A 17763-nucleotide genomic window follows, 5' to 3' on the forward strand; every position below is an offset into this window, starting at 1 on the left:
TGTAGAAACAACGATTGCATGAACAGCTCCCTTTTTTTTTTTAAACTAAAAAATGAATGAGAAAAATGGATCATTTAGAATAAAATACAAACTAAACAGTGAAAAGTGTATCTGTACCCTCTAGTGCTTCTTAAACAATTGCTTAAACTTTAAGTAAAAATGTTCCCTCAGGGAAGCTCAAGTGCTTTAGTGCATACAGTTCCTACCTCTTGTACCTCATTGCCTAAAACAAGGCCACCATAATTCTTTTTTCTCCTGGCAGAGTCACAGCAAGCTCCAAAGACAAAGGCTGTTGTCAGCCTCAGGTGTACAGAACAGACCTCTGTTAGCGTTTTTTTTCCTCTCCTATAGACAGCTTCATCCATTTCCCTTATCTACCTCTTTCTGGATACCACATTTCTCATTCACACAGGACCGTTTGTCACCAGATCTTGTTCTCTTTCTTCTCATTACAAGCATTTGGACGTAATGAGTGCCCTGACCCTGGCATACCGTTGAATGCCAGGCGCTTTGGGGATAATTTCCAGTTGGGGAGCTCCATTTCAGTGGTTTGTGAGGAGGGCTTTATCAAGACACAGGGGGCTGACACCATCACATGCCATCTGGAGGAAGGCAAAGTTATGTGGAGCGGACTCATCCCCAAATGTGAAGGTACTTAAATAAATGAGCTAATCATTGTGATGATGTTGGTGGACAGATATGTCGGCTATAGAGTTAGAGAGAGAAAATAAGAGAGGAAATCGTGTTAAAAAAAGTCAGTGGGTTATATGGAACATTCAGTTTACCCAAACTGGGTTGCTTTTATCTTGTATTATTTTCAGGTTTTTGTGTAAACTAAGTCCTATGATGACTCATCCTATGTTTATTTTCTTTTTTGTTTTTTATATGGGTATAAAAGATTACTGTGTGATATCATCTTTCAAAAAACTACTTTTATAGGTCTATTTTTTTCCTCTTTTTCTTCTCTCCATTTATAACCCAAAATTATTTTCCTCTCCATCCCTCCCACCGTCCTCCAACTCTCTGCTCCACCAGCTCCTTGCGGGGGCCACTACTCTGGGCCATCAGGTGTCATCCTGTCCCCGGGGTGGCCAGGCTACTACAAAGACTCCCTGAGTTGTGAGTGGGTCATTGAGGCTGAGCCGGGTACCTCCATCAAGATCAGCTTTGACAGGTTTGTATGACAAATGCAACAACTCAGCCGTGAAACATAGATACACACTCTGACACACTCAGAAAAGGCAACCATATGAGACCCAGACCTGTGCAAGTGTGTATACACACATCCTACCATATCACAGTAAAGCTATGTAATGCTTTACTTTAACACACAGAGACCTTGTTGGCATATAAATACACAAAACGTGTGAAATGCATACTGTACATGTACAAAAACACAGAAGGCGTACCCATAGCCTTTGGAGCTTTTGTGTTAGTAATTGAAAGTCAGAGGAGGTGGAGCGCAATCCTGGACCCACTCTGCAAAAATGTTGAAAGCCTCAAGTAATTCAGTATCTGGCTTAGTGGCTTTCTTTCACGTCCTCTGAGAACTGCAATAAAAATAAAGACATAGTCTGGCTTTCAGATCTTTATCATGTACCATTCAAAAGGAACCATAGATGTGGATATTTCATACCAATGTTCTTCAGTGCAGACACACCCCTTTATAAACGTACAAAAATTACTCTACCTGCATGAAAATGTCAAAACTTTTTGCCCATATTTTTTTTTAAATAGTTTACTTTTCCTTTGCACAGTTTAAGCAATTGATTGTGGGTTTTTTTGTTGCTTAACATGTGTTATGGTAACATTAAGTCAACATTATTGATATTAATAGAAGTGTTTGCTGATTTGCTGGTTTGATGCAGCACTCTAAGGTTATCAATACAGTGTCAGATTTCAAAGAAACATATCAATCTTATTCTATTGCAATAATTGGACCACTTGTTGTGCGAGCACTTTTATCTCATTTAGCTTCCCAGAGTAAGGTTTGTTTTCTCTGCAGGCACAACAGTTTGAAAGGCTTCAATCTGTCTCATCGGTCAGAACAGAAGTTTTGTTTTGCATACTATGCAACTTATTCATTCTGCTTGTTTTACCTTTAAGGTTTCAAACTGAGCTCAGCTATGACTTCCTGGAAGTGCATGATGGTCCCAACTTACTGTCTCCTCTGGTTGGCTCGTTTAATGGAACCCAAGTCCCCCAGTTTCTCTTCAGCAGCGGTAACTTTCTCTATCTGCTCTTCACCACTGACAACAGTCGATCAAACAGTGGCTTCAAGATCTTCTACGAAGGTGAGAGTACACCACTATTTCCTGCATGCACAGCAAACGATTACACAGGCTAAGTGATGAATGTAAAGGCTTTAAGGATGTTTCACAAATATTTTAAAATTTTAAGAAAACTACACGTGATTTTTTCAGCCTAGTAATGGTTTGAAAACCACAGGTTTTGCGAGACAATATTGTTGTTTACATGGAGCACATATTTCTGTTAATCACCAGAATAAGAGAATAATCTGAATAAGCAGCTGCCACAAAACCTCCAAAACCTAAAGATGTAACGAGAGCTTTTATGACACAACAGGTTTTTGTATATTACTGCAAACTTGTTTTTGATGGGAAGATTTCTTTATTTCTGGAATAAGGTCAATTGGTCAATTCACAACCTCCACTGGCCCCCCATCCCCCAGCGTATAAACTTCAAACTGCTCATACTCACCCTCCATAACGTGGCTCCCCTTACCCTCACCAACAATAGTCATGCTGACATGGAAAACAATAATCTGACTATTAATAATAATAATAATTATTATACATTTCATATAGCGCTTTCCAAAATACCCAAGGACGCTTTAACAAAAAACAAACAACAATCAATAAAAAAAAAAAAAACTATCAACGTAAGAGGGATTTAATGATTGTAGGCGATGATAAAAAGGTGAGTTTTTAAAGATTTCTTGAAGGAGGTGAGTGTCATGGAGTCTTGAATGTTTTTAGGGAGACAGTTCCAGAGGGTGGGAGCAGCGATGGAGAAGGCCCTGTCCCCCAAGACAGACAGTTTGTCCTACGCGGGGGGACAGGAGGTTTGCATTGGCAGATCTGAGGGTGCGGGGAATGGCTCAGTTTTGATCTTTAATGCTTAGTTTGCCCTTAAAACATCAACCAACAATGATTGGAGTTAGCAGATATTTTAATAAAATTGTGTCAAGGCCATGAACAGCTCTTACTGCCTGTACCATCCTAACAGAAGGATCTGTCCATAGAAGCAGCAGTGGCTCAACTTTAAACAATGTTTAAAGAAGTAAGTTTGAGGGGCAAGTTTTCTTTCAAGTGCAAATGATATGAGGGCATGGGACGGTAACTGCTAACATTTAAAGTTATATAATTAATCGAGTGACTACCTTCTGGGTAAAATCATCGGTTCTCAAGGGAGTTCAGTTATTATCATTCTATTTTCTTTCCACATCATTATTCATGAAGTAATATTCCTTGAAAAATCTAATAGAAAAATAATTTGGACGCATTGTGATCTATTTTCACGATTGTTTGCACTGGCACCATTACCCTTGTCAGTCAGATGTGATTCATAAGACAGAGTTTGTGATTATGTCTGTGTTATTGACTGAAAGCAGACCACAAGTGCCTTTGTCTTATTATGTTTCTCTCCCAAGTGCATCTCTCTTTAGTTGATGAGGCTATCGAAAAGCAATAACAGTAAGATCATATTAGCTTCTTCCATTGCAATTTAGTGCATATCTTATTGCTGAAATGCTTCAGGGAAACCCAGCCTAGTTCATTTGTAAAATTGGTCTTACAAGTGGGGCTGTAGTGAATTAATCTTTGTATAAACTGAAGCATGCAAACACTGCTCCATGTCCTCTGTATTGAATGGATACAATCAAGTGAATGCCCACATGTTCCAAGCACCATTTCTGTAATTTCCCATTTTTTTCCACTTTTGCATCATTTTTCCCACAGCTTTGATCAATGAGTGCTCTACTTGTTTAAAAGTGCATTTGCTTTCTAAAAATATCGAGTATTACTCAAGGAGAGCTCGACACGGTTTTAACAGAGGCACGGCTGTACAAAAGAAGAAACATTAGTCTTGGATGTTTTACAGGTTGTTAATGTTTATGACCTTAATCTTTGGTTTACTAACCAGACGAATACTGTTACACCTTTAAATGTGTCATTTCTGTTGATAATTCTGTACCACATGGCATACAGTATCGTATAGTCTGTTAACCATAAAATACAACTACAATTCTTCAGACTATTGTATTACAGTGGGATATTGAACCTTTTCAGGCTGTACTTGCTGTGAGTGTGTGTCCCCAGTCCTGTTTGACTCGACAGTGGGAGCTGTTTAACATAAATTTCACATTGTGTGTGGTACCTTTGAAGGCACTTCATGCTGTGCTCACAGTCACTGATGCCAGAAAACCTAAAATGAACTGAATCGATTTGCTAACGTATAAAAGACATTTGACCGAGTCGAGCACCTGAAAGCAAAGACGCCTCCTGAAAGAGTAGTGATGATAGCTTCGTTCACATTGCTGCTCTTCATCTGTTCTGTATTAGCAGCACTCTATTGGCTGCTCTTATAGATACTCTGGAAACATCATAGATAACGTGTTTCATTGACAGAAAGACCACAGACATTTTCTCTGCCTTTTATGTTCTTTTATAAAAGAAAAGCTAAAGTGAACAAATGTCCAGATAATGCTAAATGTTAGCTTGTAACAGACTACCTCCTGATGACCTGATAACTGCTTACACCGCTGTTGTCTGTCAACATCTAAAATATGCATAATTTTAGTGCCTCAAAAGCAGCCCCACTCGGAGGGCATCCAGACAGCAGTCCTTGAAATCACAGGGAAAACAGGGTTATCTCTTTGCAGCTGGCAGCCCTGAAGATTAAAAAGGAGCTGGCACTTCTGTGCAAACCGCTAATTCTGAGAGAAAAACTGCAGGACAAATGTGTTATCACAAACCCCAGAATTGCATGTGAGGAACAGGAGCAAGTATATTTGTTCAGTTTCACTCAGGTCATTACCCAATTCTCTTTAGCCTATGATACTAGCTTGTCCTATTCCTCACCATTGAGAATGCTGACCTCCTACAATTAACTCGACTTAAATAAAAACTTTAAAGGCATGAAGATGAAACATTTTTAATGCAAGTTGCAACAACAACTCTATCAGGTAATTTAGAGAGAAACAGTCATCTTTTCTCTATTGTGTTTCATTCAAAAACATGCTTTGCCAGTCTGCCAGAAATGTGTTTCTCTGTTCTGTGCAGTGTCTTTTGTTCACTGAGGAAAAACTAGTTTTTAGTTGAAATAAAGTTCAAAGTGAATCCCTTTTGAGAGACTTATGTTCTTTATTATGAATGTGAACCCTGACCCATCATGGTTGTACTGATTGTAACAGAAAAAGGATTTGCAAGAACATTTTGTACAAAAGTGGCCTTCAAATGTTCATTGTTGCTCAAAATGAATGACCAGTTCGTGTTTCATGGATGCTGTCTGACCTTGTTATACCTCTGTTACTCAAGCGGTGTATTTGATTGCATAAGAACAAGCAGACCCCCTCTATCGTATCAGATTGAAAGGCATTTGGAAAGCTGAATAAGAGAATATAAAATACATACAATAAGATGCACAGTATCGTTAGGCTCTCTACATAGTCGGTTTGATCATTATCGTTGTCCATCACATAGGTTAGCATATTAAATAGACCTTACATAAAGTTTGAATTCATACAAAAATCTAACATAACGGAAAGCAAAAGTTTTTTCTCGAAACATGAACAAGTAATCAGTGTACAATTGTGTTTCTCTAGTGGTCACATTGGACACATACTCCTGTATGGATCCTGGTATTCCAGTGAATGGGGCCCGGTTGAGCCATGACCTGTCAATCGGCTCCACGGTGTCTTTTCAGTGCGAACTGGGCTACAGGCTGAGTCATGAGGAGCCTCTGGTTTGTGAGAAAAACCACTTCTGGAGCCACCCACTGCCCACCTGTGATGGTAAGTACACAAATCTTACACTTGATTTACAATGTATTCCAGCACAGGCATCACTCACACCCAGAAATGCATGATGCAACGTTTTTGTTTTGAGTAAATCCTAATCCTTTTATACTAGTTGTATACCATGTTGGCTAAATTATTGTAAGACAGCATAATGATGTGATCCTTTTAAAAATGACAGGTACACACAAAGACCAACCTTTTACCCTTTAATCATTCTAACATGCAGTATATGTATAGTGTCATATATAAGTTATTAATTCACCCAGTTATGACTCAAATGCAATAGTTGAAATGTATGCAGCAATATAAAAATCATTAGGATTTCAATATTTAGAGAAAACGTCCTCAAATAGGAGGTAAAGATTGTTGCTTAAAGTTAGTAGGTTTCTTCATAGATTTGTAATAAGGTAACAAGGTTCTTGCACCAGCTGCTTCCTATATGTTGCATCTATTCCTGCACAAATACTGCATTAACACAGATGGACAAGAACATTCATTGCCTTGTTGGCAAAGGTAAAAACAACACAAGTATATGTGGCTGAGTAGCCCACAGCAGACGCTTGTCAGTTTGCTTTTCATTCAACAAGAATACCTTGTCCTTGTGAACAAATAACTTGGGGTGTTGTGAATCATGTAAGACTGAAGACATATTATACTCAACTTCAAAGTATGAATGTTCATCAGGTTCCTGATAGCTTTTTTAACTCGCATCATCTCTTGGCTGTGTTCGTACATTTTGGCTTTTTGTGCTGCTTGAAAGCACACTCAAGGACAACCGTAGAAATGATTGTAGCCGGGTAAAAAAACTGAAATTATATGTTCTAGTCACAGATCACTCAGTGCAAAGAACAAAACGAGGAAAAACACATGCAACTTTCAGCGGAGAGCTCCATATCGTGCATGTAATACTTCTTCAGTCTCTGCTTGAATAATCATGTCTTCTCTTGAAGACTTCTTGCCAAGGTGTGCCAAACTGGTGCCAAACACCTTGGCTCTGTGCCTATGAAACCTCTAAAGTAGATCGTTTGGAGAGCATCCTCATCCACTTTTAATGACTTTATGTAATTTCGGTTCATTAATAAAATATGCGATATAATTTTGGTGGTGGGTAAGGATCCATGCCTTGATGTGTTGTGCTCCTTAGAGGGCCCAAGGGTGGAAGGAGAGAGGATAAGAGGGTAGTGGGTGTGTGCAGCTGTGGAGCCTCAGGCATTCCAGTGATCCTCCAAAACATCTTCTGACATTCAGAACTTTGAAAATATGCGCATGCACATAAGTTCTACTTCTAATATTTGTAAGCGATCGGGTATTTTGGGGAAGGCATCTGAGAATTCTGAACGTCACTTTTAGGGCAAAAACAGACTCACACACGTACGCATGCACACACACACACACCCAAAACAGCACACACAGTCTTCAGGAAAAGAAGTTAAGAAAACAAAAAAAAACAAAGCTTGTCAAATTTTACAAAAGCTTTTTTTAAAAAGCAGTGCCCTTTATGAGAAATGACCTTTTTATTTGAAACACAATGACAGCATGAGAAAACGGTTGCTGGTTTGAACAATATCCAATTAGATGATTTAACCTTCAGACGGATCGAGCATTAACCTCCGGGTCCTCAGCAGTCAGATAGTGCAGATATTTATCTTAGAGACTATTCATGATGAGATAAGCAGCTTTCTGGTTTTATTGTACACATGAGCTGAGAGTCCAGTAAACTGAGGTGGCAACACTCCCATCACCTTAGTGATGGCCAGCTAACACAGTGGTCAGCGACTGGATTATCCTTGTTGTAGTTGTATGGATCACTGAGGTGATTGTCTCCATTTAGAAGAAATTCAAACTCATTTTTAAAACCACAATCAAAAAAATGCCACATATATGTTGGATATGCTCATGTCGGAATACAGGCGTATCAGCTTTCAAATTGCAAGAGCTGATAGTGCTTTCAGTTTTAGATACCATAGGAAAGAGAACATATGGATGGATAGCTGAAATAATGAATAATTTATTGTGCTGGCAGTAGGACAGGTTTGAAGGGAATGAGAGAAAAAAACCTTGTGTTGGCAGAATTACAGGTACTCATAAAAATAGGGACGGGATTTAATATGTCTTGAATGCATTATTCACTTAAATAACTCATTTTGTCTGCAGGTGAAGGATTTATTGGTTCATTTACAATCTTCTTGTTTTCTGCAACAGTTATCAGTCATTACTGTATCTCATCTCTCTGTTCAGCATCGTGTGGAGGGGATATCAGGGGACCTGCAGGAATTATCTTATCGCCTGGCTATCCAGAGCTGTATCCTAACTCGTTGAACTGTACGTGGACGGTAGAAGTGAGCCATGGAAAAGGTAAGAAAGATAATTATAGCTCTCCTTACCGCAATAGTGTACAAACAATGCACACTTTTCCCCACATTCTCTTTGGGATAAGGAACTCTTAAAATGAGTTATTTAAACCATTATTAACCATTATGTAATACAGATTCCAAGAACATTACAGGGATTTATGATAGTAAAGCATGTGCAGCATATTTAGTTTGAATGAAGATCATTTTAATTCACTGACTGTCTGGCAACTGGCCAGAATGATATTTATAGGGAGATCACATTTTGAAAAAATGAACCGTGTGCTTCCCTTTTTAAAGGAGGTTGTGGTATCTGGTAATTCAGTTACATTTGCCATTCTTTATCAGCACTTCTCACTTACTTAAGCTTTTTAAGCTGAGCTTGTACAGTATTAAAGTATTCCTCACTTTGATAACATTTTACACTGTTAGAAAGATATTTCATTTGGTCTTTTTTACACATTTAATCACTAGCTTAAACCTTTGTCTGGTTCACCTGGTAAGAGATGAATGCTATCTCAGTTTTACTCACGTATAATTTTTCATTAAATTAGTTTAACTTTCTTATCACAGCCCTTACAGTCAGTGGTCGGATGAGAAACCATTCCGTTGAGACATTCCTGCTCATTTGGAAAGGAAACAGTGCTTATCTTAGTGCCCTTGCACTTAGCTGTATCATCCCTTATTTACCATTATGTTTCTGTTGTGTGTTGTGTGTTGTATGTTATTCCTCTCAGAACAGCAGCATTCACTAAGTCCACCTGAATGCAAGCTGCACATTTCTTGATTTAAGTGCATGTTTGCACTAATAACCTTTTTCTTCGTATTAAATGAGTTACAATATAAACATAAACTAAATAATTAAATTATAACACTAACCTCACAGCAGATGCCCTGAGACAGCATTCTCAGGTTCGTTCTAACTCCTTATATTGTTGTCATTCATGGAAGGAAAAAAGAATGTCAAACTAATGAACTTACAAATAATAATGAGAATTTCAAAGAGTTGGCAGACCATAGTCAAATGCATCAGTAAGTTTAACAAAGTGATAAACAGATAGTGTGGAGCAATTAGCTTCTTATGTGCTCTCATATAAACAATGTAACTTGTGAAGGGAAAGACGACACTGATCTCCCTTATAACCTCATGAACTGTGTGACTATTTTCTAAATCATACAAGAGAAGCAATAATAAAAAAGCCTTTAGAAATCTGCTGCCTGTCTTACTGTTAGCTCTCTTTTATACCGGCTGCCAATGGGCTGTTGGATTGAATTAAGGCTACATCATTCTGCACCTATTATCCCTTTATTTCTAGGACAAATCTGTACAGAGACATGATCTGTTATACAGCAAGCTGGACTTTCTGATAGTCTTCATAGTGTTGAGGTTCAAAGAACAATTGTTTCCTTTATTGGACATGGGAAGTTTAAACTCTTAGGGGGGGTTCTGCTGTAAGTCCTCGTTTTAGTACTTACAGGGTTGGGTTAATAAGTCAGCTAAAACTATACTGTAGTAAACTGTACTAACGTCCAATGTAACAAAGTTTTTTTTACTCTGTGTCATCAAATATTTCTCTGTTCTTCATGAAATACGGATAAAGTCTCTACTCTCATTCAGAAATGTACAGGTGTTGCTGTAGATGTGAAAACAGTTTGTTAATCTTTTGGGTAACTTTTTATCTTGTTACTGTTGACCGCGAGACATTAATCTTTCAGGATGGTAGCGATGTAACTTTTCGACTTAATTATCCGCCTTCATTATCTACTATATTAAAAAATGTGATGTTCCATCAGCCCACTCTTGGGATGGCTCATTGTTAATTGATCATTTGCCTTTACTCTCTGTAATATAATTACTGCTTAAAGGGGCCCAATCAATCATTTCAATTGTTATTTATATCAAAGCCATTTGGGACTATAGCTTTCAAGTGAGCAACAAATTCTGGAGGATATGATACAGTCATATTTGTACAGATTTAACAGATGGCACTAAATTGGCAGCACTTATTTTACTTGCCAACTGTCCATCATGTATGAAATAAAGATGCTCTCAGTGGATCTGAGTTTCTATGTAAATACATAGAAGCAGGCTGTACAGAGTCGTGTTTTGAAACCATAAAAAAAAGAATAAAAGTCTGCTGACAAAAAAAATGTAAATCATTTCATAACATTTTTAAAAAGAGAGTAAAACAAATAAAGCATTTCTTTTTTTTAATTTAAGACCCCGTCCTTTTTCATTTATAATTTAAAACAGATCTGTATCTTTTATGTGTGTCGCTTTTTGATCTAAGCTCGTCACTTGTTCACTGTTGATAATGATGATAATTAAGTAGGATTCACATTTATATGCTGATTTCAATACTGTGGCCCAGTTTAAAGCATTTTACCATTTAATGAATAAAAAATGGTCTCAAGGAGGTTTCATAGATAGTCTTTCTTAATTGGTTCAGTGACATTGGAAAAATTAGGATGAAATTTGGAATTAAAGCAGACATAATCAGTCCGAGGGAGTTGCCTTAAATCTAAGTCTGTGTCTTACAAAATAAACAGCCAACCCAGTTATTGACCTTATGAGTCAGTGTTAATGTGTCAAATGAATGCATAATACATATTCTGGTCAGTGTTTTTTCCACATCTCTATCAGTGCTCTTTGTATTTTCCAGGGAAACTTTTAACATCTGCTTTTCTTATTTTCTCCTCAAAGGTGTTCAATTCACTTTTCACACCTTCCATCTCGAGGATCACCATGACTACCTTCTGATAACAGAAAACGGCAGCTTTGCCCAGCCGCTAGCTCGACTCACCGGCTCAGAGAGGCCTGCACCGGTAAATGCTGGCCTGTACGGGAACTTCAAGGCCCAGCTACGCTTCATTTCTGACTTCTCTATATCGCTACAGGGATTCAATATCTCCTTCTCAGGTAAGATTGCATACGAGGAGCTATCTGTAGGAGGCAGGATGGGAAAAGTATTTGTACTGTAGGTGTGTGGACAGGAAAGTGAATGGATTTTGTGTTGAAGGCAGATAGGAGGTGGTCGGTTGAGTTGTCAAGTAGAACGGGTAGAAAGCAAAAGAGAAAGACACTGTGACAGAGAGACCGACAGACAGACCCTTCAATAATGAGTTCAAAAGAGCTAAGCCTCTCTAAAGCGTGCATAAAGAAACATGTGAGTAGTGATTTGATGCTCAGAATGGGAGGAGGCTTAAGGTGGCCCATGTCTCAGGCTGTGCGGATCAGAGAAGGATAATTAAGAGACAAGGAGGTCACGTAGGTAGCGGGTGTTCGGCCGTGATGGGAATGATGATCAAAGCGTCCCATGTGGGTCAGTATCCTCAAGACTGTGAAGACACAAGGGGAAGGGGAGTTTATGGAAATAATGGGTCTCCCTATGCAGGGACCAAGGACTGGAGAAATAGAGAGAGAGAGAGAGAGAGAGAGAGAGGTGGTGATGGAGGCTTAGGAAGGGAGATGAGAGAAAGAGATGAGACAGATGGTGATAATGAGTGAGCAGGGTTGATGGAGAGGGCGGAGAGAGACGGAGGAGAGAGAGAGTCAGATAAGGTAAAGCAGGAAAAGTGGTGAGCGAGAAGGTCTGCTTCTTGAGCGTTCTGGCTAAATGTTTGCCTGCTGTTCACTGACGTGAAGCATAACTTGTGCAGTCATGAATATTCATACTTTTCATTAGTGTGTGTGTGTGTGTGTGTCTTTGCAAACTATAATTAGCATCTATAGATTTCCTGATAAGAATTAATTTTCTAACCTTTCATGTCCTTTGATGGAAAAGCAACAATGCTGTGAGGCCACATCCTGCAGCAGTGCGCTGCTCTACTGTTGGCAGTGTTGAAATCAAAAGGCCTAAATATTTCTGCATTTTGGCACATACAGAGCGTGAGACGAAGTTTGCCAGGAGATTTGTTTATTATCAGGCAGTCTGTGTTGCATCTTCCTCTCAAGTGATAAGACCATCTACAGGCCCATGTGTAAAACTTTTTTCAGATTTTGTGAAGCCCATCCTTCATCCAGACAACCATGGAGTTAAACTTTTGGCATTTATTCTAGCCTGATGAAGTGTCCTCGAGCAAATATGTTCATCGCCCCCATGTAGGAAGTGGCTTTCTTTGGCTTAACATGCACTTCTCTGAAGAGAACACACTGATTTCTCTCATGGGTATAATCTTAATATTTGTGCCAGATGATATTAGACTACATTTAAGAAGGTAATAGTTAGGTAATGTGGGGAAAATAGCATTTTTGTTTTAAAATGCAATTTAATATTTCATAACCTATCTTGTTCCCAGAGTACAATCTTGAACCCTGTCAGAATCCTGGGTCGCCTCAGTTCGGCTGGCACACTGGCTCCAAGTTTGGCATTGGGGACTCACTGGCATTCTTCTGCAACACGGGCTATCGTCTACAGGGGGCAAGGGAGATAGTGTGCTTGGGAGGTGGCCGCCGCATGTGGAGTGCCCCTCTGCCAAGGTGTGTGGGTACGTGGTCAGCAGCTTTTTATTCCATTTTCCTTTCTGTTTGTGAATGTGTACTGCAGGATTTCCTCTGTTAGCCAATGTCAGGAATTTAAATGTTTCATTTATAGTTGACATTTAACATCACAAAGGAATTTCATAGATTAGACTAACTGCTAGGTTTAAACTATCTTGGAAGATCCTTCTGAACACTGAAAGGCATACAAAGGGCAGGTTGGAAAAGAATTTCAGAACAACACCTCAGAAGTTTTTTTTTTTTTTTACCCCAAGAGAAACCTCTATTACAGTGCATGACCTTTCAAAGGCTGACTCCAGAGACCTAGTCATTTCATATCCAGGGCCTGGAATCACTTGGATTGGTTTACAACCTGGCATGAGTAAGTGCTTTACATGTTTCACGAGTTCACTCTATGCTAGTGAAGAACTGCTGTGATGACATCCATTTTACATGATAAAATTGCTGGGAAACAAAAACAAGAACATGCATATTGGCCTTTAAGTGGCATCCATTGAATGGTAATGAGTCTTAAAAAATATGTGTTAACTGTTTCAAAGGAAAACAAATACATTAATTAAAACCGCAAGTGGTGATCCGAAGCACCCCGTGCATGTCGGCGCGTGTTGCGACCACAAGAGTGCGACCGCGACACGTGGCCAAGCAGCAGGCCTTACAGTTTGATTTGTGTAAAAGTCAAAGTTCGACGGTACGCCGTGGCCACGCCCTTTTATGTAGCATTGTGCGGAGCACAACAGGAAATCTTCAACTTGTCTAGAGCACACTGACATTGAGTTTGTGATGATCTGATGAACAGGGTCTCGGAATAGCATGCTCCAATAGGAAGCTTGAAAATGTAACATTGGGTCATTTTTTTATATAAATAAAAAAAATATGCCAGACTTCCTGTTGGGTTTTGATTATGGGTGCAAGAGGATTTTTTGTAGGTCCTGATATGGTTAACACAAAAAAAAATGTCATGCATGTCAAAGAGTGCATGTCGACAGTGCTGGTTGCAAACACAGTGCCCACAGTTTTTACCTGGAACAGTCTGCTGCTAGTCTTTGTCCTTTCTTTCTTTATCTTCTTTTGGTGGTTCTCTATTTTCCATCTGCAGCTGTCTGTCTGTATCACATACAGTACAGTAGATAAACAAGCCTGCTGTGTGAAAAAAACAAAGGCGCGCTAAAAACAGGACCTACAGTCACATTGAAGAGGATCAAAGATGATCTTTTAAGTTGGCGTTTTTGGCAAAGTCCATTCAGTGTCTAACCTCTTACACTTATAACTGTTTTGGAAAAATTCAAAGAGACTAATGTGAGTATTTTTTTGGAGAGACCATGAAGGCTGAAGGTATGAGACTTCATCATTCCTGCCGCAATCATTTTTGTCAGGGTTAAAGAAAGAAATGGTGGCACAGAGACGCTGAAAGGAACGAAGCAGAAATAAAGGTGCAGAAAGCGTCATCTGTGCTGCATTCACTTCCGCTCGTAAATCAGAGTTTTAATCTGAATGTTTTTTTATATTTTGGGGTGGCAGCTGGGGTGGTTAGGCATTATTCAGGAGTGGCTATGTGCCACCCAATGCCACCCCTCTAGGCCCTCCCCCCCTGGCCTGATGTGGTACTTGGAATTGACTAACCATGCAGAAGATGCATAGCATGTATGGCTCTCCCTCACATTCTAACGGAGAAGCATGTTGGGTAAAGCCTTAGAACCTAAGGTTGTAATATGTTTTCACAGGGATTTTAATATTCTCTCGAGTGGATCACAATGAGTTGGTGCCAGGTGATAATGATTACTACAATAGTTAAGTAATATAAGAAATGGACACATGGCACTATCTTTCAAAAAAAAAACACATTGGTTCTAACTTTATCCCTCCAGTAAAATGCTAAGGTTATACAATGATTTTAGAGTGTGTTTTTACGGTCCCTTTTGTGTAACTGATTGTGCTCTTTGTTTGTTTTCTTTCTTTCAGCTGAGTGTGGATCAACAGTCTCCCACAACGAGGGAGTTCTTTTGTCACCAAACTACCCAATGAGCTATGAAAACAGCCATGAATGTGTGTACAGCATACAGGTCCAAACAGGGAAAGGCATCAACATCACTGCCAGCACATTTCAACTTGCACAAGGTGACGTCCTCAAGGTAAAGACACAAAGCCGGCGTCCTCTTTGTTGACAGAAAACAGATAATCAGAAAATAAACACAGTTCTTTAGCTAAGAGATAAGTCCTCATATTTGTGTCATTTTTGTTATGAATGTTCAAGTAAATGAGGCAGGTCCTTGTGCCTTTTATTGTGTACAACATGGGTTACTTGACAGGGGATTATGATGAAGCACCAGGCAGAATGCAGAGTGTTTTGCCTTGAAAGCCAGAGCAAAGGTCAAACAGCAGCAGCATCACCATCCCTTTGGGAAGGAAGGGATTCATTTCTTTGCTCAAGGGCATTTTCACAGTTTTTGTAAGCACCACAGATTGGTTGCAAATTGCTATGTAGTCGCATCTTCACAGCTGGAAAGCACTCTTTTTGGGATGCAGATGTCTTGTCTAATGCTTCAATTAACAAAACACTACAGCCTTCTATCTGTGTTTCTACTAATGGAGCTGTGCAGACGGTAATCTCTTGGACTTAGTCGTTTTGTGAACATCTGAAATAAGGAAAGACATACTTAGAGATCTAAATTGACTTGAAAAAAGGCTGAAACTAAATTAAGAAGACCATTTCTTGTAATTTCACACTGTCAATCAGGGGAAATCAGAATCGGTTTTATTGTGAAGTACATTTACATATACGAGGAATTTTTCTTGGTGTATTGGTGTGAGAAAAAAAAACAAGGCTAAAATAACAAACACTTAAATAAAATAAGATATGAGAAGCAGTTACCAATAAATACAATAGCATTTAAAAAATATAAAATATAGAAAAATAAGTAAGGCATACTCCTGGAAATGTGTACTTTGGAATTTTGAAATAGTGCTTTTTCGACAAACATGAAAAAGGAGAATTGATCGAAAGATATATGGGCTGAAAAATTAAAAAAGACATCAACTATGATTTTATTTGTTGAAGGAAACAGAAAATAATCTACCTCACTAGCAGAAATAACATTAATCTATTTTTCGACTACTTGTATGACTACTGGAGTTGATAACTGTTAATATTATTATTTTTTGTTAACATGAATCCGCCTTGTTAATTCAGCTCTACAGCTGCACGAGATCAAATCAATGGGGAGAATAATGCTCACTGCAATCTCATTTTCACATCCTATTTAGGACATTGGCTTTGCAATAGAGATGCCATATAAAACAGAGGATATACAGGACTAATAGCTCCATTTAATTGTGGCCCTCTTTCTTGTGCATTAATATTTAATTCTTCATATTATCCTTCTTTATTGAGGGCATTAAATACTCCCAGCAAAGCTCTGTATCATGTTCTTCTCTGTCTCTGATTAGGTGTATGATGGCAAAGACGGAGCAGCTCAACTCCTTGGCACATTCACAGGCACGTTGATGCAAGGTCTGTCCCTTACCAGCACCTCCAACTATATCTGGCTTGAATTTTACTCTGACCAGGAGGCAACGGCAGCAGGGTTCCGGCTCATATACCACAGTAAGTCACATTTCATTTCCCTGGAGGAGGAGGGCCCTAAAGCTTTTCCAAATGAGTGAATTTTGCCTCACTTTGAGGAGCCAGGCCATTTCAAGTAGCAGAATTTAAAAGAACATTTTAATTGACCCTCACCCAGCTTCTCTGTGTCTTTTACTGCCAAAGTATCCATTAAGCACAGCATGGTGTTTCTACGGCATTCCTGCGGGGAAATTGGCATTTTCTGTTTCCTCCCTTTGTCCCTTTGCATCTCTCTTTGTGAATCATTTTCCCTTTTTTCCATTTGGCTTCCAATCCTGCAATTAGCGCCCATTCCTGCCTTACTGTACTTTGCTTAAACAGGTGAAACATTGGTGGGAATGTTTGAAATCATTGTTTTTCTGCGTGTGTTAGCAATGAGCATGCATTGTTTAATAGTGTGTGTTTTTGCATACAGAATGGACTAGAGTGTGTTTTCGTATTGAACGTTTGGGTCATTTCTCCAACAGGACCAGTAATAGATGGGTTTCGTTTCTGGCTATTGCTAATTGGCCTGCTGACTGTGTATTGTTGCTAACTGTTTCTAATTTATTACTGTGATGCGAGAATGTTTTGGTGAGACTGCATTTTGCAGTCCAATTTAAAGTGTTTTTGTGTTTCACCTGCAATGGGGCTTTGAATTCTTTTTATCTTGCTGTGGGTTTTCCAAATTGGAATTCAGCATAGTTAGTGAGAAAGGCAACAGGCCAAGTCCTGTTTTAACTTGAAAAGTACAAAAGCCAAAAAGTTTTGGGCTAACTTGTAGCAGTTATAGGGCCCAAAACTACAATTGTGACTATGAAAATTAGACCAAATGTACCAACAGGTTCAAATAAAAGACATTCAAACAATAGAGTGCACTTCAGCATTGCTCTTGTTTTGATTGAACATTCTGACAGACTGCAAAAAAAAGGAAATTAATCATAGATGTGCACTCATTTACAGCTAAATACATTCATCAGCATCTAAATGTAACTTCAATTAGTTCAGGAGAAACGATGAGTTAATTACAATCTGCCGTTTCAGTTACAAAATTACCTGTAATTAAGTAATGCCTAATTAGTTTAAATTTCTGTGATTTCCAGGGATGTGCACAAGGTAAATGGCATAATGTAAGCCTGCAACCTTTATACATTTATAGAGCATCGTTGCTTGTTCTTTTCAGTTAGAATGAATAGCTTGCTCTGTTTGGGAAGGCTTTACCCATGTATGAACAGCATAAGACTAAAGAGCTGCCATATAAGAAAGCCTATCT

General features: G+C 38.9%; 1 protein-coding gene across 3 annotated transcripts in view; it reads left to right on the forward strand.

Moving 5' to 3' along the window:
- The window catches only part of LOC306823539 (CUB and sushi domain-containing protein 3-like), a 218788-nt gene that overhangs the window by 77488 nt on the left and 123537 nt on the right, over nucleotides 1-17763 (forward strand). For all 3 annotated transcript variants that reach the window (XM_079343128.1, XM_079343130.1, XM_079343129.1), the window contains exons 15-23: nucleotides 457-651; nucleotides 1036-1174; nucleotides 2107-2294; nucleotides 5846-6034; nucleotides 8279-8395; nucleotides 11096-11311; nucleotides 12691-12879; nucleotides 14852-15021; nucleotides 16337-16493. In XM_079343128.1, coding sequence (XP_079199254.1) covers nucleotides 457-651; nucleotides 1036-1174; nucleotides 2107-2294; nucleotides 5846-6034; nucleotides 8279-8395; nucleotides 11096-11311; nucleotides 12691-12879; nucleotides 14852-15021; nucleotides 16337-16493 — 1560 coding nt within the window. The remainder of the gene's footprint in view (nucleotides 1-456; nucleotides 652-1035; nucleotides 1175-2106; nucleotides 2295-5845; nucleotides 6035-8278; nucleotides 8396-11095; nucleotides 11312-12690; nucleotides 12880-14851; nucleotides 15022-16336; nucleotides 16494-17763) is intronic.

The sequence above is a fragment of the Symphodus melops genome (genome assembly GCF_947650265.1).
Source record: "Symphodus melops genome assembly, chromosome: 5".
Lineage (NCBI taxonomy): Eukaryota > Metazoa > Chordata > Actinopteri > Labriformes > Labridae > Symphodus > Symphodus melops.